Here is a 24,588-nt window from a genome sequence, read left to right on the forward strand (position 1 = left end):
AGCAGCTTGATCCCTCAACCAGGTATATTAACTTTTGCTTGGTACAATTAATTTTTATGTGTCTGAGATTCATAGTTCTATCTCTACATTTGCTTGACTGCAAACTTTTTTCAGTTTTGTTATGATATACAACAAGCTGAAAATAGTATAGTGCACCCGGGTGCACCATGCGCATGGTGCACCCGGGTGCACCATGCGCATGGTGCACCCGATAAAACTAAAAAAGGTGGAAAGAACATACTAGTGTTGGAAAAAGAACATACTAGTGGTGCACCAACCACGCGTTAACAAGAAGCCTCCCTTTTCTTTTTAAATTTAAATCATCTAGATTATCTGTATTTCATATTTTGTTACTCCACCTCACTATTAAAGTTAACATTATTTCTTCCCATTCTGCAGCCCGGAAAAGTCTAAGCTCAAAAGTATCATCAAAAGTCAAGCATGCTTCTAATGCTGCGAAATCTAGTTTGGAGTCAGTATCCAAATCTAATAAGCCTGCTGCTGATTTGAGAAATGATGTGGTGAGAATATGATGTGTAAAAGTTCTGTTGAGTAGCATTGATTTATAAGTTATAGGAGTTTCGACATTTAATATGTGAGCATAATTTTCCACATAGGTCAACTCAGCTTTGCGAAGGCATTCATTGATGAGTCACAGAGCTCCACACACCACCAAAGTAAGCAAATGTTCTGAAAACAGTTCAAGTCAGGGTCTTCTGAGTGGTGTGGCTGACATGGTCAAGTCCAGTGATGAAACAAGTAACACTGCAGTCTTGTCCCATGTTCGCTTTGATAATGCTGGTCTTAACAGAAAAAATGTACAAGTTCAAGGAATAAAGCCATCAGGATTACGAATGCCGTCACCATCCCTTAGATTCTTTAGTGAGGTATGAAACAAGGTTCCTAAAAAGCATTCCTGTTCAAGGCTTTTAGAAATAAAATTTTCTCAATGTAAAAGTGCTCTTGAGCCTTTACGTAACTAACTTTGCACTCTAATCCAATGCAGACAAAGGCACCTACTTCAAATACCCTATCACAGGTTAATAGTAAGCTGCCTAACCTCCTTGAGTCTACTATCTCAACTTCAAGAAAATCTGAAGTTGCAGATTGTAACCATGACTTCAAGTGTACACAACTATCACATGGAGCTCCTAATGTTGATGCAATGGGAAAAGCAGTGACGTGCTCACAAACAACAGACAAATGCTCAACTTCATTAATTGTTGCCCCTAAAGTGCATTCTGACGTGATACAAAAAAAATGCAATCAGCAGGCAATCGACATTAAAACTCTAGTAGGAGACAAGACTTCTGAATTGACAAAGGATGAGCAATCTGGATATGATTTTCTTGACACATTTGAAATGCAATATGAAGGCCAGGTGTCTATTTCTTCGAAGGTTGAAGAAAAGGATAGAAAGGATAACAAATCAGTGTGCTCTAATATAGAATTTGAGGAACCCAGCTGTAAAGATGCCATTCTCTTACAAGAAAATAGAACCACTGATAGAAGTATGCTGGATGAGTCCCATGAGTCTTGCCTTTAAGCTGAACTTGTTAAGCCTTGTGAAGCAAATGCAGAAATTCAATCCCAACAATTAGAAGTGGAAGTCAACTCAAAAGCCATGAATAATGATGCTACACTTGAACCACAAACCAATTCAATTAGTCATTACGACAATTTGATTTTGGCTCCTGATAGCAACACATCAAGCAGAATTGTTGATGATAATAGAACTTCTGATAATGATTTGGATCAAACCAACAGTCAACGAAGCACACAGGAGCAGTTTTCTGAAATAAATTTGCTTGCAAATGACAAATCTGCGATAAAAGTGGTTGAGGAAGGCTCTGCTGTTCCAGTTCCACAGATAATGTTATGACTGAGAGCAATTGTAGTGGAGTAACAGGAATCTGCAATGCAAGTTGCAGTGTAGCTGGTGACTCAGAGTTTGAACGTGTAGATGATGAACAAGATGAAGTACTATATTATTGCAAGTCGCCAACCATGAACCTCAGTGAAAGTTCAGAAGTGCAAGACAGAGAAATTGAGAACCATGATATGCAGCAGATAACCTCTACAAACTCTACAAGTTATGATACCAAAGACAGTTGTGCTGTGAATGTGGAACTTGCAGAGATGTCCAGTCATTGCGCTTCAACTTTACCAGAATTGTTGAATAAAGTCCCTGTTAAACTTGATCATTTGGCCAACTCAGATCAAGGTGAAGGACAATCCCAGTCCTCTAGATGTGGAATATCTGGTAATTATGCTTCTGTCCTTGGTGCTTCAGTAGCTAGTAATCAAGACACAGAAATTACTAAAGACTCAGATGCTGAGGCAGACAAGCAGCAGGTCTTGAATAAAAAATTGCTTGCCAAGGAAATGACTCTCCAGAAAAATGAGGCATACTTGAATCATAGTACCGTGTCACAAGACAGTTCTTACAGAATAGGTCAATCTAACAACCACACAGAGGACGTGCAGGACCAAATTGATTTGCTTAGCAGTCTTCCCAACAACGACAATGAAATTACTCCTAAAATTACTCGTCTGGAATTTCAATCATCAGGATTGAGATGCGAGGATCAGTTGGTAGTTTCTGTAGCCAATTCTGATCCAGAAGAATATCAATGTCCAGTAAATAACAATGAAATGTCACCTCAAGAAGTGTTGATGAGAAAAACTTTTGATGAGTGCATTGTATCAGATGAACAAGGGTGCAGTGACAGCAATCTCTCACTAAGGGAAGCTAGGTTGAATGTTTCCCAATATGTAGAGAATATAACTGATGAAAGAACGAAGTTATAGATAACAAGGATGCAGCTACAAAGCAGTAAGTATTGTAGAGTTTTTGATGTCTTATTCATAAGTTGTTCAGTGTCTTATACTAGTCCAATATTCAGGAGGACAGAAAACCAAAAGTCAACGAGACCACCGCCAAATGTTGTTCCATTCTCAGATGAGTGGCTTGCTGTTATTGAATCTGCTGGAGAGGTAAACCATTTTAATCAGAAAGTTAGACTTGAAAAGTTCTATACTTATCACAGTCATGTAGACCACTCAGACCAGTGAAACACTTGTCTTTATTAATTTACATGTTTCACTATGCAGTTGTTCCTAAAAAATCCATTTAGCTTGTCATAAGTTTTCTGTAATATCTTATAACTTATTGGACATAGTTCTTATCTAACACTATCTTGTATTTTACAAGTTTCCAGATGGGGGACCTTCATTTATTATATTGACTTGACTTTTTATATCGAGTCCTATGTTTGACACTTTTACTGAATATAGTTTAATAAAAATTACATATATTTTAGTATATGTATCTTGTATAAAAAGAAATTGTTCTGAGAGTATGTTAGCAAAACACTAATAAAGTTCAATAGAACATTTAACTTTCCTTCCCTGCTGTCTGTAGAAAGCTGAGTAAAACGTAGGATTTATTTGACATGTTTCCAGAGCTCAGTTGTACTTGATTTAAACTGATGTATCTGAAACAGCAATTAGACAGTTCTTTGTCTTCTATTATTTGATCCTTCCTCGACTCAGTTTTTCATGTTATCCTAATGCTGCTTCATTGTGGCAGGAAATTTTAACGTTGAAGACTGGTCCTGTAACATTCGCCTCCTGACAAGTCAACACTTGAACCTAGTCCATGGTCACCGGTATGAGTCTCCTAATCGTTGCCTCTCTTTATTTGAATATTGATGCAAATATAAAGACATATGGTTTGAATGGTTAAATGATGATATCTAAATCCATCTGCAATATAATTGAGTTGGTGTAAGACATGGTGCTTTGCTTCATATGTGTCTATCAATGCCTGCACAACTTTCTATGCTTTAGCTCTTGCTTGATCTGTTTTAATCCCGTGGCTGATTGATCAATGCAGCTGTCACCCTAAACTCCTAAAGCAACTGAACCTTAAAAACATGAAACTATGACTTGTAATCATTAAACCTCGGTACTTTTGCATCTTTTTCTCGTCAAAGCTTGGTCAAATTCTGTAAGTGTTAAATCCTGGCAGAAGTTGACAAGCAGAAACTTAATCATTGGCAAAATGTATGCTGAATTGCTGATGACTCATTAGTTGTGTACAGAAGGGTATAATTCCATCCCTAACACCCATGTAGTTAGCTTAACACCTTATGTATCGAAGGAATTAATTTGACTGTTACCAATTTTTATTTATTTGTATTGTAGTCTTGTACAGAAATTGATAGTCAGAGTCACCTAGGACCAGGCACCAAACTCTCAATTTCTGTTTCAATTGCAAATTCTTCCGCTCTCAGCCATTTCCTCATTTTTCTTAGACTGCAAATTTATTTGACCAGTGTTTAACTGTAGGTGAGGATGTTTCCTGATTTATTCTCTGCCCAATACCTGAAAATTGTTCTATATGCAAAGATGTAAACTGGATTTTTAATGTGTGCCATGTCTGGTACTTGTCAGCACCATTGTATGCTTACTCACTGAAAAGACTACTTTTTCCTATCGAGAGTGGTCTTCGTTGTAAATGATGTAATTTTTAAAACCTGACTGGTCTACTCCTACCACCAGTTGCTTCGCCCATATGGATGTATGGGAGAATGATCTGATATTGATTGATTGAGAGAATTGAATAATCCATTTTAAATTACTTAATTCCTTTTGAAGCTGACTCGAAATTCTATTATTTTGAAAACTTTTTATAAAGACTTAGAATAGTATAAACCCCAACTCTAGGTTTTAGTGACCATTGACCGGCACATGTATCCTCATAAAATGAGTCTAGCTTTGCAGAATTCAAAATGAATTATAAGGCATTCTTACCATTTGATGTATGGGAGAATGATCTGATATTGATTGATTGAGAGAATTGAATAATCCATTTTAAATTACTTAATTCCTTTTGAAGCTGACTCGAAATTCTATTATTTTGAAAACTTTTTATAAAGACTTAGAATAGTATAAATACCAACTCTAGGTTTTAGTGACCATTGACCGGCAAATGTATCCTCATAAAATGAGTCTAGCTTTGCAGAATTCAAAATGAATTATAAGGCATTCTTACCATTTGATGTCTGAGTTAAAAACTTGTTGCCAATTTATGTTGTTGAAGGTAAGATTGTTATTTGTTTTCGAAGAATTCAAATCAGTGTCTAAAGAGATCTCTGGAATCATTTGGTCATCACAATTATCTAGATTCTAAGAAATAGCCTGATCATGATTACAAGATTCTAAACAAATTAGACTTGCAGCTTTTTACTTTGCCATTGTGAACCTTTAGAAGGTATACTGTATTTTAGATCTTCATGGGCAGCGTAATGTTGACTTGTAACTTAGTTCATAACAGCTTTGGGGAAAGGAGTTGAGATGAACAAGTTCCACACTATCACCCGTATCACACCTCGCTACTAGGTGTGCAACAGTATTACAACTCCTCTTAGCATGTGAAAATAAATAAAAATTAAACCAAGCTCTATCTAAATTCTAAACTATATCATCATAAATAACATGAATAAGGGAAAGACCAGTGACATTCGAAATAATGGCTTTGATCACATTGATTGCGTCTGATTCAACCCAAACATTTCTGAAGCCAAACCTCTTTGCAAGGAGAAGAGCATATCTCATCATAAAGAATTTGAGTCCTTATAACAGTATAAGATTTGCACATTTTGTTTCATATAGAGCTTTTTTTCAGCTTTACAGGAAACATTCATTCTTGACTCTTTAATTTCATCAAAGATGGTATAATGTATATCTCATGGTGCGGTGCCTTTCATGACCTAGGCCCCTCTTGGTAACGCTCTGGAACATTGTGTTCTTGTCTTTTAAAATTTCCTTTTCGAACAATCCTCACTAGCCTCTGAATAACTCAAAAATCCTTGTTGCTTTGGTTAAACTGCGAAGAATAGAATTTGGAAACTTTTCTTTCCTTGCACAAAACTAACCCAAATCTTCCACCTCTTTAAACTCTTTTGCAAGTCATTGTTACCCATCTGACGATTATCAACATAACTAATTGAAGCTATGCTAGGAAATTGGAATTACCACCTCTAATGTGCTGCAATGGCTCTCTTAAAGACGACTTTAGCATTCTTTGATTCACTTTCTTAAGAAAGGCTTAAGCTTCTTATGTTCTACAAGTTCTCTTTATATATCCTCTTATACTTGCTGGTTAGTTATATCTTATTAAAGCATTGCTGTTTTCTTAGACAAAAGATGATTGATCTAAATTTGCAATATTTTAGAAACTGTTCTTACAGTTCTGGTATTTATTTCAGGTGAAACGGGTGATTGGACCATTTGACTGCACTAAATACACAAATGCTCAACCTGATAACATCAACTAGGATTTGTTTATGTGCTAACTTGTGTACAAGGTGCTAACACTTCACCACGTTTAGAATACTTGATTTTCTTCAACATTCTATTCGTTTACAGCTATGGCTATTGATTCGTAATATTTTTCTCACAAACATTGTCTTCTTTTCCTTTCATTATTTTTTCTTTAACAACAAAAGTTGATTAACTAAAAGGGACATTAATCATTTCAATCATTATATTGAAGTGAAGGTAGACGTCAACAAATATTGTTCAATGATTGAACGTTTGGTATGAAATAAGGATAAAAGCTAGGGAATTCATTGTTGGGAATTGATTGATTTTTCCTTAGTTGAGAAATTGATTGTTATTAGCAAATTTATAAAAATACCCTTATTAAGCCTCTCTCATTCTCTCTTCCATTTCATCAATGGGGCGTTTGGTAAAAAAATTAAATTAGGGATAAGGGTAGGAAAATATTGTATGGGTAAAGGATAAAATATTAATTATGATACAGAAAGGGAATAGATTTGGGATGAATGATAGTCACATAAATAACCTTACTATTCTTTTTTTTTTTTTTTTTTTTTTCATTGAAGTTAAAATATAGACTGTCTTTTATCCAAGTATCCTTTATACCACCCTTCCCCAATATTATTTTGATGGAATGATGCAAATTTTTATCCATATCTCTATCCCTATAACTAGTCCTTACTTATTTTCATCGTTTAAAACATACAAATTAGGAAGAATGGATGTTATTAGTCCCAAATGTAAATATTCTTTTTTAAGCGGTCCTAATTACTGATTAACTCATAGCAATCTTAACTTTGGGGTTGTCCTTAAAATAGCCATTAACATATAGTGACCAAGTAAACCGATTTGATATGATATGTTTTATAAAGATGACATGATATTGTTTCCTCGTAAACGTTGTCTACCATAAACTTTGAAAGCGAGTTAATTTAAGAGCAATTTTATTCCCACTTCATTATAAAAAACAAAAAAATAAAAAATAAAAAATCAAATTATCCCCTTTAAATCCCCCCCCCCCCCCCCCCTCTTTCCCCCCCGGAAGAACTTGGGTGATAGACAAACAGTTGCTCTCCAGTCTCCACTCTAACTCTTGCAAACCCAACTTTAAAGTCACTTTGCATACTACAAAAAACTGTACTGTATTTGTTTCTACTTTTCTTATACTACCTCCGTTTTATATTATTTGCAACGATTTAAAATAAAGTAGAGAGGAAAAATGTCTAATCATTACAAATAATATAAAACGGAGGTAGTATCTCATTTCTCGCTTGATACTCGTATTGCATTGAGGCTAGCGAGTACAGTATCATAATCACATATTCTCCACCACCCCTATGTGGCTGTGTTGGATACAATTTTTATCCCCATCTTCGTCCTATGACAAACCAAGTCTCTACTGATTCTCACCCAAGCTAAGATAGAGGTATAACTCATCTAAGTAAGTATCTATAAAACCTGCTTTGTTGATATTCAAACATAAGAAGAAACATAAATATATACGTATATTGTAAAACAACAATCATTTTGACCAGGGACTTTATGACAATATATTATTCGATCAGAAATTCTATAAGAGACGTGCATACACTCACACATGGCGCACACATTAGAAAGATCTAAGATACTACTTTCCTGACATTTGAAATTCCGAGTTACCTTATGTAATGGAGTATGATCAGATCTTATACCTCAACATTTAAGGACATAGGTATAAAGTTTTATGATATCATGCCAATTTTACAAAAGTATACTGATATCATGTCAATTTTTTAAAAGTATAATGATATCATGCTTAAATCTTGTATCATTTGTACTTTTTGCTCGATGTTAACATGTTAAAGTAATACTCCGATTAGGCTTGTTATCATTTTAAGGTTATACTTCGATCATGCCACATGTGCACCTATGGAGTACAATAGTCGATAACTCATCTAAAATGTTGGGTTTTGTAGTGTGTGGAGAGTGGTTCAAGAAGGCAAATGAGAGCATAGCTTTGGAAGTTAAGCAATGGGTTGTTTGCTTGGTACAAAGCAACAATGAAAGGCAAGGGTTGACTTTAATTGGGCATATCTCAAGATCTAGAAATGATATTGAGATGATTCAAGTTGGAGGTGATAGCTCGTCTCAAGATCTTTCCAACGACTGGTCATAAGCTCAATTTGGCCAAGAAACGAGGAAAATATGGATGTTTTACGAGAAACTGTCCAGTAGGGGAATACGGAGCGGTTGCTCCTCTCTGTGGAGCTCCCGCTCCTTCGAGGCTCGTTTTGGCTATTTTCTTCCAGTCTACTGGAGCGCCCGCTCCTGTCCTTAGGAGTGGCCGCTCCACTAGGTTTCTCGGGGCTCTATTTTTCGCACTTGAGTCTCGGCTTTACGGTCTTGATTTCTCCTTTGTTAGTAACTTATAATCTTAGCGCTTGGATTATTTTCTTGTATTTGGACTATATATACTCATGTATGTCATTAATTAGGTTATGATGTTAGATTGAAGAGAGAGAAAAAGCTTCTTAAGATTAGTTCATCTTCTTAGGGTTTAAGAGAGTGAATTAAGAGAGGTGTGAGCTTTCATGGTGTATTGAGAGCTTGTAATCATCATCATCAAGTTACTCCATAGTGGATTGGTGGGTTTTCTCCCGGCACTTGGGTTCCCATGGTAAATTCGTTCTTGTTTCTTTGGTTCACTTGATTTCGTTCTTCGTTGTTGTTAATTGTCATTAATCATAAACTTGTTAGCACATACTTAATCCTTTCAGATAACTCATCTAAAATGTTAAAAACTAGCCCAATTCGAAACCGATTTTTAAAACTCTGATTTAAATTTTTGATTCGTTTGAACACATCACACATATAACATAATTTAAATTTAAAATAGACTTGGCCCCACTTCAACAAACCCGACATAAACATATGAATTAAAAGTGCTAAGGTCATTTATTGAACATAAACTCAATTAAATAGTCTAATAATATTTGTTTTTATTGTATTGTTTTGTAAAACAAAATAAAAATGAAAAACCAATCCACCAGAAGAAAAGTGTCCTTTGTGACCCCAGCACACGAGCATGTAGCCACGGATTGGCAGCATTACCTTTTCCAACAAGAAAACGGAATCTTGGTATATATGATGCGTTCACACTTGCTGATTGCAATCTTTTTCATGCCAAAATCATACCTTTACTTTTTTGTTCCTTTCAATTTGAATATGACGTCCTCACCTTCAATACCAATCTCATTCATGTTTTGATGAGAGTTTACTATGCAAGTCAATAATGACAGTTACATATTTGTGTTCTAATAAACATCAGAAATTCAGAATCACGGAAATTGATTTTTAAAAAATGGAACTTGGCAAATTTCTTTTTTGACAACACATTATAGAATTGTCTAGATTTTTTTTTTTTTTTTTTTTTTAAAGGAGTAATTAATTACCATGAAAATGACTTTGATTAATTTGATTTATGATAAATAGTTCCATTTACTTTAGCTATATAGATTAAGAAACATGAATTACTATTAACGAATGTTAGGCCTGGTGATGCCCCGAGTTACTACACTATTTCCACGATAAAAATCTTTATTAATATTTAATTATTATTGAATGACATGTAATATGGTAATAGCTTAGTGGCTATCACGTTGGAGTGTAACCTTTAAATCATGGGTTCAAATCTTGTAAGAACTATATTTTTAGACATGGAGTGAAAATCGGATTAAATGAGGAGAGCGCCACGTGACACCTAAATTTCTTTAGGAATATCTTATAAATTGTCTAGATTTTTTGTGAGTAAATGATAAGGATCATTAATTAATTACCATGAAAATGATGTTGATTCATTTGATTTATGATATATAGTTCCATTTACTCTACATAGATTAAGAAACATGAACTACTATTAATATTAATCAAATGTAAGTGAGTATTTTTATTGCCTAAGATCATGAGATGCATGAATTATGCTAAATAGATAAAGTGGATGCATATTGTGAGGTAAGATACGGTATTATAGAGAAATTTCATTGTTCTTTAAAAAATAATTTAATCAAAGAGGCTATTAATTTGCCACATTTGCACCCATAGGTAGACCATGGGTGGTCTATTGTCAAGCAACAAATGTATGTATAAAATAATTATACGTAGTATAAATAAGGTTATTGACATTCTTTTGTACGGAGTATGTATGTTCATGAGCGATTTGGTGTTCATCTAAAATTATTAATAATTATATGTACTTCGTATTATTTCTAAATTTAGACTCTAAATTTTAAATATCTAGATCTTAGTAAACATGTTTAAATTATTCTAATTTGGGCCAGGTCTAAAATCCATTTCATCTATACTTACTGCTAACTAATTAATTACCTTACTTCTTTTGATCCTTACAGGATGATTTACTAATAATGCCAATAAAAGAAATCCATATAAATTGGAAACAAATCAAACTTATCTTATTCTTGGTATACAATCATTACTTGATTTGCTTATTTTGGTTATATAAAATCATCACTTGATTTTAGATAGTGTTACAATTTATCTTGTAAAAATGAAATGAATTGTTTTAATTTAAGATAGTTTGGATGGTGTTTACTATTTATCTTGTAAAAATGAAAGGTATACAATCATCACTTGATTTGCTTATTTTGATTATAAAATCATCACTTGATTTGCATTTTGATTATAAAATCATCACTTGATTTTGGATAGTGTCAGGTACTATTTATCTTGTTAAAATAAAATGAATTGTTTTAATTTAAGATACGGATTAGTTTGGAAAACGATTTGCCTAATTGGTGTTAAAAAATAAATAAAATAAATATATTACTAAAATAGTGTTCATTTAAAAATATTTCTCAAAGTAGTGTCCATGTAGGTTTAGAAATTACAAAGCTAGGAATTAAAAATTAATGGCTATTACAATCCAAATATATATGTATACCATCAATTCTTTATTTTTAACACTTATGATATCTTGACCAGAGTATGGATATAACTTTATCAAAAAACATATATGTAACATGATACATAGTGCATTATTTAGTCGGATTTAAATTATCAAAGGGCACTCAATCACCATTCTTAAAACCAACTGCTAGTTCTACAATGCAATATCAATTTGGATATGGTATTACTTTATTACAAAATAACTCAAAACATGTCATACTAGCTAAATAAAAAAACTCAATTTAGCACCTTTTTTTTATGAATTTGGAGATGATGATCAAACAACCTTCAAGGTACAGATGTGTGCTCATGGTTCAAATGAAAATTTAAAGAGTCATGTTGGCCAAGAATTAGTTGGAAGCTCTGTTAAAAAGTACACATGCAACATGTTAGTAAGAAAAGTAATTCCGTTTGAACAACTATATATACATATAAGAAATAAAATTATCTTAAAAAATTAGCTAACCTTGATGAACAAGTTTTTTATTGTGTCCCTTTTGTCGACAAACACTACATGTCACCTTTGCTCGATTACCTTCATCCATCTCATTTCGTAATCTTTGGGAAGGAGGTCGTTCGGGACTACGCTTGAGACTAGCATCGGCAACAACTTTTGGTCCATTATAATGTGTCCAATAGTCTTTGTCAGGGATAACATGAAAAGTTGCCTTATATGTTCTCATATATGAGTATAATCGGACAATACTCACGAATAATTTTTCATAAAAAAGGTTAAATTTTACCAATTTACATTGTTCCGTTAAAGATAATCTAATTGTTAGGTAAGCCCACAGAAATTTCAGTTGAATTTTAATTAGAAAAGAAGGAAAACATACCTGATTATAGTGATGGCAGAGATTGACTATGCTTCCTTCATGATTGCATCTACCATCAACGTCTATAACAATAGTGAAGTAAAACCTAAGAGAACTAGTTTTGCCCGTCAAAGAAAAAAGAGAACTAGTTTTGAGACTCTAATTTTTAATTTAGACTTTAAAACAAAGCAATATTAACTCCTAGTTTTGTAATTTCCGAATCTACATGAACATTACTTTGAGAAATATTTTTAAGTGAACACTATTTTAATAATTTACTTATTTTTTAACACCAATTTGGCAAATCGTTCTAGTTTGGATAGTGTTTACTACAATATTTATCTTTAAATTGTTTTTATTTAAGATAATAATCTATTAAAAGAAAAAGAAAATGCTATACATAGTTCGTAAGACTGCCAATAAAAGCAAAAAATGAAAAATGCAGATAAAAATATAACATTAATTACACTATACTAATTTGTACATAATTTACCATGCATTTCTAAATTAATACGGAATACTTAAATTAGACATGAAAAATAAGTATGGACAGAGAGCTCTCACTAATATTCTTTTCACATATTTTTTTTAATCAATAAACAGAATATTTTTTTAAAAAAAACGGCAATTAATTCAAAAAAGTTTAAAAAACCCCACCTACTCTCCATACCTTAATTTTCTTTTTCTCTATAAATAAAAAGTCAAGACAACTCCATAAATATTCCCCAACCAATCAAAATCCCTTGATTTCCCACCACCAATTTCAGCCGCAGATTAAGGTCTAATCCAACGGTCCAGAGTAATTTACTAGAACCTTCGTAAACCACGATCATTTTCCCTTTATAATCCTCTCCATTTTCATCCATAATTTTATTGACTGAACTTGTGCTCTCCTCGTGCTCACCTTCCGCATTCTAGGGTTCTTCAATTTTCCTTCTTCGATTTTTTCATCAGGTTCGCCATTTTCTCTCTCTGCTTTTTGTTCTTGGTTTTGATTTAGATCTATGTGATTTTGTTATTTGATTTTTGAATTTCTGGAAAATGTGGATTTCGTTTGTTTGTTTGATCATTTGATTATGGTTGATCGTGCATGTTAATCTCATTTTTAGTGTGGTTTATCGGCGCTTTCATTGAGTTTTGAATGAAATCGAGCATTTTATTCTTTGATTTCGTTTGATATTGATTTCTTTTTTATGTGTAATCTTATTTTACTGTGATTTTTCGTCGCTTTGATTGATTTATTATGAAAAATGTGCCTTAAATTGTTTGATTTCATCTCATGTTCGCTTATTCTCTTAATCATACTTTATGATTTTGATTTATTTATGTGATTTATCGTCGTTCGATTTCGTTTGTTTATCAGTAGCTTTTTGATTCGTTATTTTAAGCAGTTTTTATCAGTGTGTTGATCTCAATTTTACAATAGTTGTGAAAATGTGATCTAAAATCGATTTATCAGCGTTTCTTTTTCGATCGATTTTTGGTTAGAGGTTTTTGAATAAGTGAAATCGAGTCCAGAATTTGATCAGTGTAGTTTGTGTTGTAATTTGGGGAGAAATTTGACTCATTTTATGACGCTTTAAATTTGTCGGAATTAATTGGGGTTGTTAATTTTGATGAAACTTCTCGTTTTACAACGATTACTGTGGAGTATGGACGTGTGGTCAGTGAAGAGGTTGTACCAGCAATATTTTATTTATTTATTTAAATTAACTTATACTGAGATTTTTTTTTTTTTTTTTTTTTTTTTTTTTTTTTTTTTAAAGGGTGATGTCCTAAAAAGGAGCCTTGCCCTGGTAGTTCTTTTTTAGATAACTAGAGAAATGCAAGTGATGGTGTAATAATAATAAAAGCCCACTAGTCAATTTGTGAGGGGAATTTAAATTTATGGTTTGTATTTTTTATTTTTTGATTAATTAATTACCTTAATTTTATGATTATCTATTGAACAATTATAAATTTTGGCAAAATACAGACTGTATTTGATACTCTGTATTATAGGATAAGCTTAAAGGCTACTTATAATTTTGGTGGACTTTTGGATGTCATGTTGGGGATATGAGATATCTATGAATTAAATGTTTAGGAGGGTTAATAAGATATAAAAATAATTTACAAGACGTTTTAAAGCCCATAGTTTATTATTGAATTATGTTATTTGATCTTAATTTTTGGTTCAGATTTCAAATGTTTCGGTGCTAATTCTATGTCTGATTTTGCTTCTGAACATATGTGCCAAGTTTTGATTAATAACCCTCACTTGTAGTTACTGTTGGATCATGAATTCATAATTACTTATTTTAAGGTCTGTTTAATGGTTACTTAAATCCACTAATTATGAATGATTGTTACTTGTGAACTAAGGCTTTGATTGATTGATTGTGAACTAACTTTTAATTTGGTCTTATCAGAATTTATAAGCCATGGGAAAGAGCTACCCAACTGTCAGTGAGGATTACCAGAAATCTATTGAAAAGGCCAAGAGGAAGCTCAGGGCGTTGATTGCTGAGAAGCAATGCGCTCCTCTTATGCTCCGTCTTGCGTAAGTTGGGCTTATATTGTTTTGAAGCTGTAATTTGGTGTATTAATCTTGCATCAACAAATTTTTGATGAATGTTTGTTTGTTGTACAGATGGCACTCAGCTGGTACCTTCGATGTGAACTCAAAGACTGGAGGACCTTTCGGTACAATTAGGCACCAAGCAGAGCTGGCTCATGGGGCTAACAATGGGCTTGACATTGCCGTTAGGTTGTTGGAACCCCTCAAGGAACAGTTCCCCGAAATTTCTTACGCTGACTTTTACCAGGTATAATTCCACTGTCTTGTATCTTATGTGCTACCCGTCATTCTTTTTGGCTGGTATTTAATGCTGATTCTCTCTTGTTTGATTTGGTGTAGTTGGCTGGTGTTGTGGCTGTTGAAGTCACTGGAGGACCTGAAATTCCCTTCCACCCAGGCAGAGAGGTTTGTGATTGTTTTTACTGCCTTCTTGTATTATGCATGTTTGGCTGCTCTTATGCTGTCATTGAATATGCTGTTAAGCTTAGCAATTTTTTCAATTTATCAGAAGTTACTATAATGTTAATTTTTTGAAAATGATGAATTTTTCCGTGATTACAGGACAAGCCAGAGCCACCCCAGGAAGGCCGTCTCCCTGATGCCACCAAGGGTATGCATCTTTTTTTTACTTTGTAATGTGTTGTGTTTCTTCCTTATCTCTCCCCAACACATTCCACCCAATCCTTTTCAATGTTGCGGCTAGCTTGCCCTTGTCAAGGTTCCATTGATTCCTAAATCAGTTGTGGTACTGTTGCAGGTTGTGACCATTTAAGAGATGTCTTCATCAAGCAAATGGGTCTTACTGACCAGGACATTGTTGCTCTCTCTGGAGGCCACACCTTGGTATGCTTGACATATTTGTTGTTGTAGTTGTTTATAGATTTTCCATGTGTCGGTTAGATTCTAACGCATTCCTACTTTTATAATTTTGTAGGGGAGGTGCCACAAGGAACGCTCTGGCTTTGAGGGAGCTTGGACTGCCAACCCTCTGGTCTTCGACAATTCTTACTTCAAGTAATTATTCTATGTTATCTGCAACAATATTTCTTTAGGCAATAAAATGTTGTTATATATGCTAATTCATCTTTTCCTCTACCTGTCGACAGGGAGCTCCTGAGTGGTGAGAAGGAAGGTCTCTTGCAGCTTCCATCTGACAAGGCTCTTCTCTCTGACCCTGTCTTCCGCCCACTGGTTGAGAAATATGCAGCTGTATGTTCTTCGTGATGAAATCTTGTTATGTCAATAAAGCTTTCCAAGCTGACTCTTATAAAATGATCAAATATATGCTCTCATATAATCTGTTTACATAGTTAAGAGTATTGAAGAGGGAAAGAAGGGGTCATAATCTTTTTATTTGAGAAGATTTCACAAGAGTTTTGTTCTCTTGTGTGCCCTATGCCTAATTATTTACGGACTTAATCATCTATTATATATTTTCTCATGGTGGTTTTACTTTCATATCAGGATGAGGATGCATTCTTTGCCGACTATGCTGAGGCGCACCTGAAACTTTCTGAACTTGGGTAATGCTCTTACTCTTTCTTACTCTTGTGCAAAATGATTTTTGCTAAAATTCTAATACCATGGTAGTTGCCTGTGCTCTGTTCTAAGACAGTCCTTGTTTTCTTTTGTAGATTTGCCGATGCTTAAGCAGCCGGAAAGACATTGATTGAAGGGGTCCAAGAGACTAGCACCAGTGCATCTTTTGTATTTCATTGCATTTAGAATGATATCGAGAAACTTTTAGCACAGTGCGCATAGGTTGCAATAGGGAAATGCTTGGTGACCCTTCATAACTTTTTGCTGAGTTTGATGGATTGGTTTGTGTAGGACTTCCCAGTTTGTGGATTGGTCATGTTGCTTATGTAATAAAAGATATTTTAACAATCGCGGCTGCCTGAATGTGCTTGGTAGTGTTCGGTATTCCTTGCTTTTGATGATAGATCTTTTATTGCGCCATGATACTATGATACCTTTACAAAGTGCTATCTTTTGGTGAAGTATATAAAGTGTCTTTGGTGCTTAAGATGGTTATTTTCGGAAGGAATGTACATTCTCTTTCCGATGGCAAGTTGGCAACGAGATTGTTTAAATTCAAATTGTTGAATAAGATTCCTGTTTCATCTTTCTGGACATCCAAAATCAAGCTGCCTTTAAACTTTAAAGGCAGTTGTACTATAACGAAATTTGGCTATAACTGTCTTAATCGTAACTGGATGTGCAACGAAAATTTTTCAATCTAAATGACAATTTTAGTAATTTCCACTTTGGTTAAATTATGACCTAACTTATTAGTTCACTTATGTGTAGTGACTCTGTTAAGTATTACTGCATATTATTTGCAGCTTCAGGGTCAGGTACGGCTCCAAGGCAAAAGATGTCAAGTGATAATTACGAAAATTACCCAACTTGTCGTGACTCGTGACCACCACCTAGCCATCAAACATTAGTCGAACCATCCTATACACACACACAAGAAACAATCAACACTCTACTACCCACCCTTTTTAAAAAACAAACCCTCACAACCCCACAATTGAAAGAGACTAGATCTAGATGTTGTCAACTTGTCATCCTCTTGTTGAAAAAACCAAGCCATGATCGTCTTCTTTGTTGTCTTCTTGAAATTGATTTGGGTTCTTTCTTTGAAAAGCAAGAGTTGGGGTTTTGGGTTCATTCTTTAAGCAACAAGGTTTTTTTTTTTTTTTTTTTTTTTTTTTTTTTTTTTTTTTTTTTGACAAGGAAACAAAAGGGTCTAGCTCGGGTCGGCCCTAAAAAAGATTTGGAGTTTTGGGTTCTTTATTTGAAAATCATAATCATATTCTAACCGAACAAAATTTTCATCCGGTGACAAGATGAATAGAAATAAAGTAGAGATTATAATTCAGAGGCGAATCTAGGATTTTCGAGATGGTGAGTCACTACCAGTTATTGATCACTTGTGAAAGTTTTTTTTATTTTTTTTTAATTTTTTTTTTATTTTTTTTCCTCGAATCAAATCTAGTTCTTAATTAAATTCAATCCAAAAATAATACTCCCTCCGTTTCAATTTGTTAGTCCCGTATACTATTTTGGGCGTTTCAAAAAGATCTACCCATATTTAATGTATTCCACTTTTAACTTAGTTTTTATTTCCTATTTTATACATATTAAATTCCCGATTGGTTAGATTAATTGATTGTGAATTAATGACATGACTCTAAGTAAAGAGATTACTCTTTTGATTTACGCAATTATGGCTAATGCTTTCCTAAAAAAAAATCAAAAAAAAAAAGGCAAAACTATTCATGAATTGTTTTTTGCTTTAATGCTAGATTTCAAATATTACCCTTTTCTTATTTTATGTGATTGATTCCATATGGAACTATCATATTGAAACGAAGGGAGTATTACAATTTAATTGATTTTAATCAAAAAATAGGAGACAAAATCCATACTACAACCCAATAGTAAGTAATAAGTAAACTACAAGCCGAAAGTGCTACAAAAGTACAACATAACATATTACAAACAACAAATGGTACTATAAAACTATTGCATTAACTTATGATTCCTTTTTTTTTTTTTTATCTTTTTTTATTATATATATATATATATATATATATATATATATATATATATATATATATATATATATATATATATATACAACTTTATTAAGAAGTTTTAGGGAAAATTTAAAAATTTGTTGCACATATATAAAGACCTATATAGAAGAAAAAAAAAGGAGATAACTTAAGAGAGCGATTATTAAATTAACCGATCTCTTTAAGACTTTAATTAAAAACAATCAAAGAGGCCGGTTATTGCATTTTTAGAGCTAGTTTCATGCTCAGTAGCAGTATCAAAAGGACCGGTCTCTTTGATTTTTTTTTTTGGGCTTGTGATGCACGTGCATTACTGTGCACACACATAGTTCCGCTACAGTTGCAGGTCAAAAGTTAAACGTGTTAACTAGTCAGAGATAAAGTAGTACTAAAAAAAATACTCCTAATTATATTTTGAATTAATTTCATACTAGATTGTGTATAGAATGATGATTGCATAAAAGAACTTGATAAATCAAAAGTAATTAAACGCACTCCATCTTTGACTATAGCTTTGGACTATCCTAAATTCCTAATCTTTTCCTCTTCCCTCCGAAGAAGTTTTCACCTTTGTCCCACATCCTACAAAGACTATTAGCTGACCCCTGACCCTTTATAATGATTCCCAAAGTTTTTGTTTTTAGGAAAAAAAAAAAAAAATTGTAAGGGAAAAATTGTAATCGGTCCAGTCCTCAATTTTTTTTTTTTTTTTTTAAAAAAAATGGGTTTTTGTCTGGTCCGATTCAAACTCGGAATAAAATCCACATCAAATTGGATCATTTTTTTTTAGGAAAAATTGTAAATAATAATCCCAACTTTATCTGATTTTCTTTTAATAATCCTAACTTTAAATTATTCTGGAATAATCCCAACTTTGGGGTGCATCTAGAGCTGTCAATTCGGGTAAATGGGTCGGGTTTGAGTCGGGTTTGTGTTGGTCGGGTCATCTCGGATCGGGTCAATACGGGTTAATGTCGGGACCTATGCGGGTCGGGTTCGGGTTGGGTCATGCTTGAGTCGGGTCACGTCGGGTCATACATCTTATCGGGTTTGGGTCGGGTTTAGGTCGGGTCAATAACAAGTCGGGTTACATTCGGGTCGGGTCAATAACAGGTCGGGTTACATTCGGGTTTTTACGGGTTTAAATGAGTTAGGGTCTTGTTCGGGTTTGAGTCGGGTTCGGTTCAAGTTAATAAATTACGGGTTATAATAAGGTCGGGTCATTGTCGGGTTCGAGTCGGGTTCGGTTCAAGTCAATAATTTGCGGGTTATAATCAAGTCGGGTCATTCTCGGGTTCGAGTCGGGTTCGGTTCAAGTCAATAAATTTTTTTTATAGCTCCAAATCAAATTGCATTATTTTACAAATATTAAAATAAACAAGTGAATATTAAAATTTGAAAAATAGGATCAATAAAAGGATTATAATTTATACACGTAGTTATATGGAAGTATATTTTGAAGATAAATTAAGAAAAAAAACAAAAAAAATACATTTAGCCTCATATTCGTTTAAAATACATTGACAGTTTACACTCACAGCTCTATTCTAATACTCTATCACCTCATGTCCTATTGCTCATATAGGAAGTTGAAGATAATTAGGAAAAATAAAATCAATCACAATAGAGATTTCATGGGGAAAATTTTCGTCAATCTCGCCATTAGAGTGCAACCTTCCTTAATATACTAAGATTCAGTGATTTTCCTATGCCTATAAGTCGTACTCTTCAAAGATTCAGAATGTGGAAAACCACAGATCGAATTGCGCTATTAGTGGCTGCTTCCAAAGGGGATGATCCAAAACTCAAAGAAATGGCAGATCTTATGCGTTCCAAGTTTGATAAATATTGGTCCGATTACTCTGTGCTATTATCTTTTGCTGCAATTCTTGATCCTCGGTTTAAGTTGAAATTTTTGAGACATCTTTTCAAGGATTTGTATGAAGCTCACATGGTTGAAACAAAAGTTCAAGAGGTGTATTATGAATTTGTTCAATTGTTTAACCATTACAAGGAGCCTCTTCCTACTTTTTCTTCCCAAGATAGTTCAAATTCAGATTCATATCGTCCACGCAAGAGTAGTAGAGTTTATGAGGTAAGATAACAACAAAGTTTATCATTATTCTATATATATGTTAATCACTTTTCTGGGTTATTCTGTTCTGATTTTTTCTTTTTTTTCTCTTTTTTCTCTTTTTTTTTTTTTTTTTTTTTTTTTTTTTTTTTTTGCGATTTCAGAATTTCGTTGCTGATATTGCTAGTAGTGACATGGGTAAATCTGAATTAGAATTATACTTAGAATTGCCTTTAAAACCTTGTAATGCTGATGAGGAATTCGATATTCTGGGTTATTGGAAGGAGCAATCAACAGCTTTCCCAAGTCTTGCTCATATAGCTAAAGATATTCTTGCTATTCCTATTACTACGGTTGCTTCCGAATCTTCTTTTAGCATGGGTGGCAGAATTTTAAACAGATGGAGGAGTTCACTCTTACACAAACATGTCGAAGCTTTGATAACAACTCGAAATTGGCTGTATGGTTATGCTGAATTGGAGAAAGATGGGGTTGAGGTGGAGAATGAGGACGTGGATGATTTTTCTGCATAACCAGATTTGTAAGTTGTATTTGATTTTTTAAAAATGAATGTAATGTTTTTGAATCTTTATAACACTGTTCTTTGCTTATTTTTTTGTAGGTGGATGTCACTCACCCTCATGGGCTCACTAGTTTAAAACCTCAAATAAATTCAACCATGCTGCTTGCTGCCTGCTGCCTGCCTGAGCCTTACTGTCATTTCAGCATGATAGTTTAAACTCTTTACTTAGTTTGTATTCTACTTTAATTGTAACCACCTTGTTTTGGTGATGATGTACTGCTGCTATCATTTGGTGGTCTAAAATAATTGTAATTGCTATCACTCTTTCTATAATAAAGTGCTTCTTCTAATACATCATGGCCTATTTTGGTTGATTTTTTTTTTTCTGTAGTATATTATTGGATATTGTTGGATATTTTTCTGTAGTATAATAAAGTGCTCCTATCCCTGTTGGCATACAAAATGACTAGATCCCCCTGCTGCAGACACCATTAAGGTGAATACAGATGCTCAAGTTTACTGGACTGATTGAAAGCAGTCCTACTAAAGTCTTTGACATTGATCCTAATACTCAACAGGTTGGTATCTCCTTAAGTTTACTGGATTGATTGTATCCTTTTGCTTGTGTTGTGATTATGTGATAAGTTGTGCCTTACTTTTAAAGCAGATTTTGCTGATAAGTTCTTTTTTAGATCATAAATAGAATTTTAATGTAGGGAAAACTATGATTTAAGGAATCTATTGGGATTGGATTGGGTAAGTTCTGAGAGACCAGCTTTGTCATATGTTGATGAGAATGAAATGCCCTCTGGACCCCTATGTGCAATGGAGCAAATTAGATGGAAATAATTCCAATTTGTTGATGTTTTATGACATGATTATTACTAGGCCTCTTGTGCAAAGCATTATTAGTGATAAAATTAATTTAGGTCGAATTTTGTTTGTTTGCTTGCTTTTCACTTTTTCAGCCACGTAATTATATATATTGAGATTGTTATGGAGATGCTTTCATTCCATGTCTTGGTTTTGCTAGCTTTTCCTATGATCCTCTTAATTTGCCATTTGTATTAAAAGAATTTCATTAGCATAGCTGTATTTTTCTCCACCAGTTCTCTGTTTTATGGAGCCTTCTTATACAAGGCTTACTTGTATCATATACTACAATATTATCTTAGTGAAATTTCATCACCTGTTAATGTAAGATCCCACATAATATATTCTTGCAGAGTACTCCAAGTCGGGTTGAATTTGGGTCGGGTCAATAACAAGTCGGGTTGAGTTTGGGTCGGGTTTAAATTCGGGTCGGGTTAGGAACGGGTCGGGTTGACCTCGGGTCGGGTTAGTAACAGGTCGGGTTGAATTCGGGTTTTGACGGGTTAAATCGGGTTTGGGTCATTATCGGGTCTGAGTCGGGTTCGGTTCAGGTCAATAATTTACGGATCATATTCGGGTCGGGTCCTCTCTAGGTCGGGTCATGGTCGGGTTCGGGTCTCAAATGCTCGGGTCAACTCGGGTCTAGGGTTGGTTTCAGGTCGGGTTAGGTCGGGTTCGGGTCGCCATTTTTTTCGGGTTCAGACGGGTTAGGGTTAGGGTCGGGTTAGGGTCGGTATTTCGGGTCGGGTCAGCTTTTGACAGCTCTAGGTGCATCAATATAAGGTAATGATTGATTTAAGCATATATCACCGTGCTTCCTTAATAAGTATCCTGTGAATTAACTTTAATAATATATATGCAAATATGTTGAAAACAATCATTAAAAAATAAATAAATAGCGAGTGTGACATATGGCGCTCTCCATTTGCACAAAGTCTTATATGTGGCTAGCCACATGGTGTGACCACTTCATATAATAAAGGTTACGGTGATGAGCAAATGAGGTTACCTTAACGCGTGTATAGTTACTTAAATGAGAAATAGGGCTTACTCTCTTAAATAAGTGGAATTATTCTTTCATTTTTTTAAAACAAAAGAATAGGGGTTACTTAAATGAACAAATGGAGTTACTTATTTCTAAATTACTTAAATTCACTCGTATAATGAATTTGGGTTACTATTACGGACAACATGAGGTTGCTCTTATGAATAATTGAAGTTACTCATACATATAAATGAAGATTACTCTTATAAACTAATGTGGCCACACCGTATGACTAGCCACATACAAGACTTACCCTTGTGTTATTACTAAATAAATATACAAATCTTATACGTTATCCTAAAATTATTCTTGTAGGTTGTTAAATAATCCGCATACAGTTTTAGTAAAATAAATGAAAATTTTATAGTACACCCAAGTGTACCAAGCATGGTACACTTGGATTCAAAACAACGACAGTAGTTTTGATTTTTTTTTAGGAATCAGTTTTCAAATATGTCTTCCTTAATTGAAGGAATTTGTTAATTTCTTTTCCATATTTATAGCATCTAAAATATTTGTTTTTATAATTTTCTATAATTTAATTTATGAGATCCAGAGAGAATTTTTTAGAGAGAGAAATTTACATAGAGAAAAATGATAGTGCGTGGTGAATTTCATCACAATTATGATTGAAGATCTCCTCTTGATGTATGTAAGAATGATGTTTTTGAGAATGAAGGTGAGATTCATGAGGAATTCGCGACCACCCAATTAAAAGGTAAATTTAGAATTTTATTTTTATTTTTTAATTTCATTACTTTGATGGTTGTTTAATGATGATTTATATTTGTTCATTGATTATGGTTAACAAATTCGTTATTGAAAGTATCTAGTTTTCAATAATATTTAGTATTTGCATTTTTTTTTTCTTCTAAATTTGTGTTATTTTCAAAGGTCGAAGATGATGTTCTTCAAACTATAATGAATGTTCTTTTATTTGTTTGATCCATATTTATCTTTTTAAAAGGAATGAAATATGTACTTTTGAGTCAGATTAATATATATGTTCTTTGAGTTTGAACCATATGTTCCTTATATTACCAATTATGTTCTTTAAGGTATATATATGTAAATTATAAATGTTTTTTAGGTTTTAATTATATGAAGTATGTTCTTTTTACTTTATAGTATGTTCTTTTTACTTTTTCTTTTTAATTTTTTTTTAAACAACGTATACAAGGTCTAATACGTTCTTAGAATAATTTATATATATTTTAATATTAATTTAGAATATCTAATAATTATGTTTTTATTTCTTTTTTGTAATCAGGATTATGAAGGTTAATGAGAAGTTTTTGGGACAATGATGGACATTTAGATTTAAACAGCATCCATAATATTAAGAAAGAACCTCCATGTTATTGATAAAGAACATGAAATGAACAACAAGTACATTAAACTTATCATCAAAGGACATGGACATTTAAAATAATTTATTAGAAGATTTAAAAATTATCATTATATGATATAATAATGTACATATGAAAAAAGAACGTTGTTAAATTATACAAAGAACATTACAAGTTATACGCATGGACATACCAAATTAAAAATGAATATAAGAAAAATAATAATAATGAACATGATATTTTTATGAAAAGAACATTATTTAAATTTTAACTAGCATGAAAAAATTTTGAAAATGAAATTTTAAATTTTAAATTTTGAAAATTAAATCTTGACTTATGTTTAAGAAAAAAAAAAAATCTCTTAGAGGATAATTATTATCAGAAATTGATTTTCTTAAAAAGATTTACCATAAGATGCAAACTAAAAAGATAAATAGTAATTATCTTTTACTTATTTAAAATCTATGGTAAAA

General features: G+C 33.2%; 3 protein-coding genes across 3 annotated transcripts; all 3 read left to right on the plus strand.

Annotated features, from left to right (window-relative positions):
- The first annotated feature begins 1,045 nt into the window (after window positions 1-1,045).
- Window positions 1,046-6,438, plus strand: LOC145587580 (uncharacterized). Its single transcript, XM_081644310.1, has 4 exons — window positions 1,046-2,836; window positions 2,907-2,997; window positions 3,593-3,671; window positions 6,276-6,438. The coding sequence occupies exon 1, from the start codon at window positions 1,879-1,881 to the stop codon at window positions 2,809-2,811; it is 933 nt and encodes a 310-aa protein (XP_081500436.1). The 5' UTR covers window positions 1,046-1,878; the 3' UTR covers window positions 2,812-2,836; window positions 2,907-2,997; window positions 3,593-3,671; window positions 6,276-6,438.
- Window positions 6,439-12,903: 6,465 nt separating this feature from the next.
- On the plus strand, window positions 12,904-16,623 carry LOC145589485 (L-ascorbate peroxidase, cytosolic). Its single transcript, XM_081646072.1, has 10 exons — window positions 12,904-13,058; window positions 14,516-14,646; window positions 14,737-14,911; window positions 15,004-15,069; window positions 15,226-15,274; window positions 15,422-15,507; window positions 15,599-15,678; window positions 15,771-15,873; window positions 16,129-16,187; window positions 16,299-16,623. The coding sequence occupies exons 2-10, from the start codon at window positions 14,528-14,530 to the stop codon at window positions 16,312-16,314; spliced, it is 753 nt and encodes a 250-aa protein (XP_081502198.1). The 5' UTR covers window positions 12,904-13,058; window positions 14,516-14,527; the 3' UTR covers window positions 16,315-16,623.
- A 3,404-nt stretch (window positions 16,624-20,027) lies between these two features.
- On the plus strand, window positions 20,028-21,032 carry LOC145587582 (zinc finger BED domain-containing protein RICESLEEPER 2-like). Its single transcript, XM_081644311.1, has 3 exons — window positions 20,028-20,346; window positions 20,490-20,866; window positions 20,948-21,032. The coding sequence occupies exons 1-2, from the start codon at window positions 20,065-20,067 to the stop codon at window positions 20,856-20,858; spliced, it is 651 nt and encodes a 216-aa protein (XP_081500437.1). The 5' UTR covers window positions 20,028-20,064; the 3' UTR covers window positions 20,859-20,866; window positions 20,948-21,032.
- Window positions 21,033-24,588: the final 3,556 nt, after the last annotated feature.

Source organism: Chenopodium album, chromosome 17 (assembly GCF_948465745.1).
Source record: "Chenopodium album chromosome 17, dcCheAlbu1.1, whole genome shotgun sequence".
Classification (NCBI taxonomy): domain Eukaryota; kingdom Viridiplantae; phylum Streptophyta; class Magnoliopsida; order Caryophyllales; family Amaranthaceae; genus Chenopodium; species Chenopodium album.

Bases quoted from the DNA above. Each gene is read 5' to 3' on its own strand.
- LOC145587580 (XM_081644310.1), top strand. From the start codon at position 1,879: ATGACTGAGAGCAATTGTAGTGGAGTAACAGGAATCTGCAATGCAAGT.
- LOC145589485 (XM_081646072.1), top strand. From the start codon at position 14,528: ATGGGAAAGAGCTACCCAACTGTCAGTGAGGATTACCAGAAATCTATT. The intron at 14,912-15,003 runs GTATAATTCCAC...GATTTGGTGTAG, and splicing joins CTTACGCTGACTTTTACCAG to TTGGCTGGTGTTGTGGCTGT. The intron at 15,874-16,128 runs GTATGTTCTTCG...CTTTCATATCAG, and splicing joins TGGTTGAGAAATATGCAGCT to GATGAGGATGCATTCTTTGC.
- LOC145587582 (XM_081644311.1), top strand. From the start codon at position 20,065: ATGGCAGATCTTATGCGTTCCAAGTTTGATAAATATTGGTCCGATTAC. The intron at 20,347-20,489 runs GTAAGATAACAA...TTGCGATTTCAG, and splicing joins AGAGTAGTAGAGTTTATGAG to AATTTCGTTGCTGATATTGC.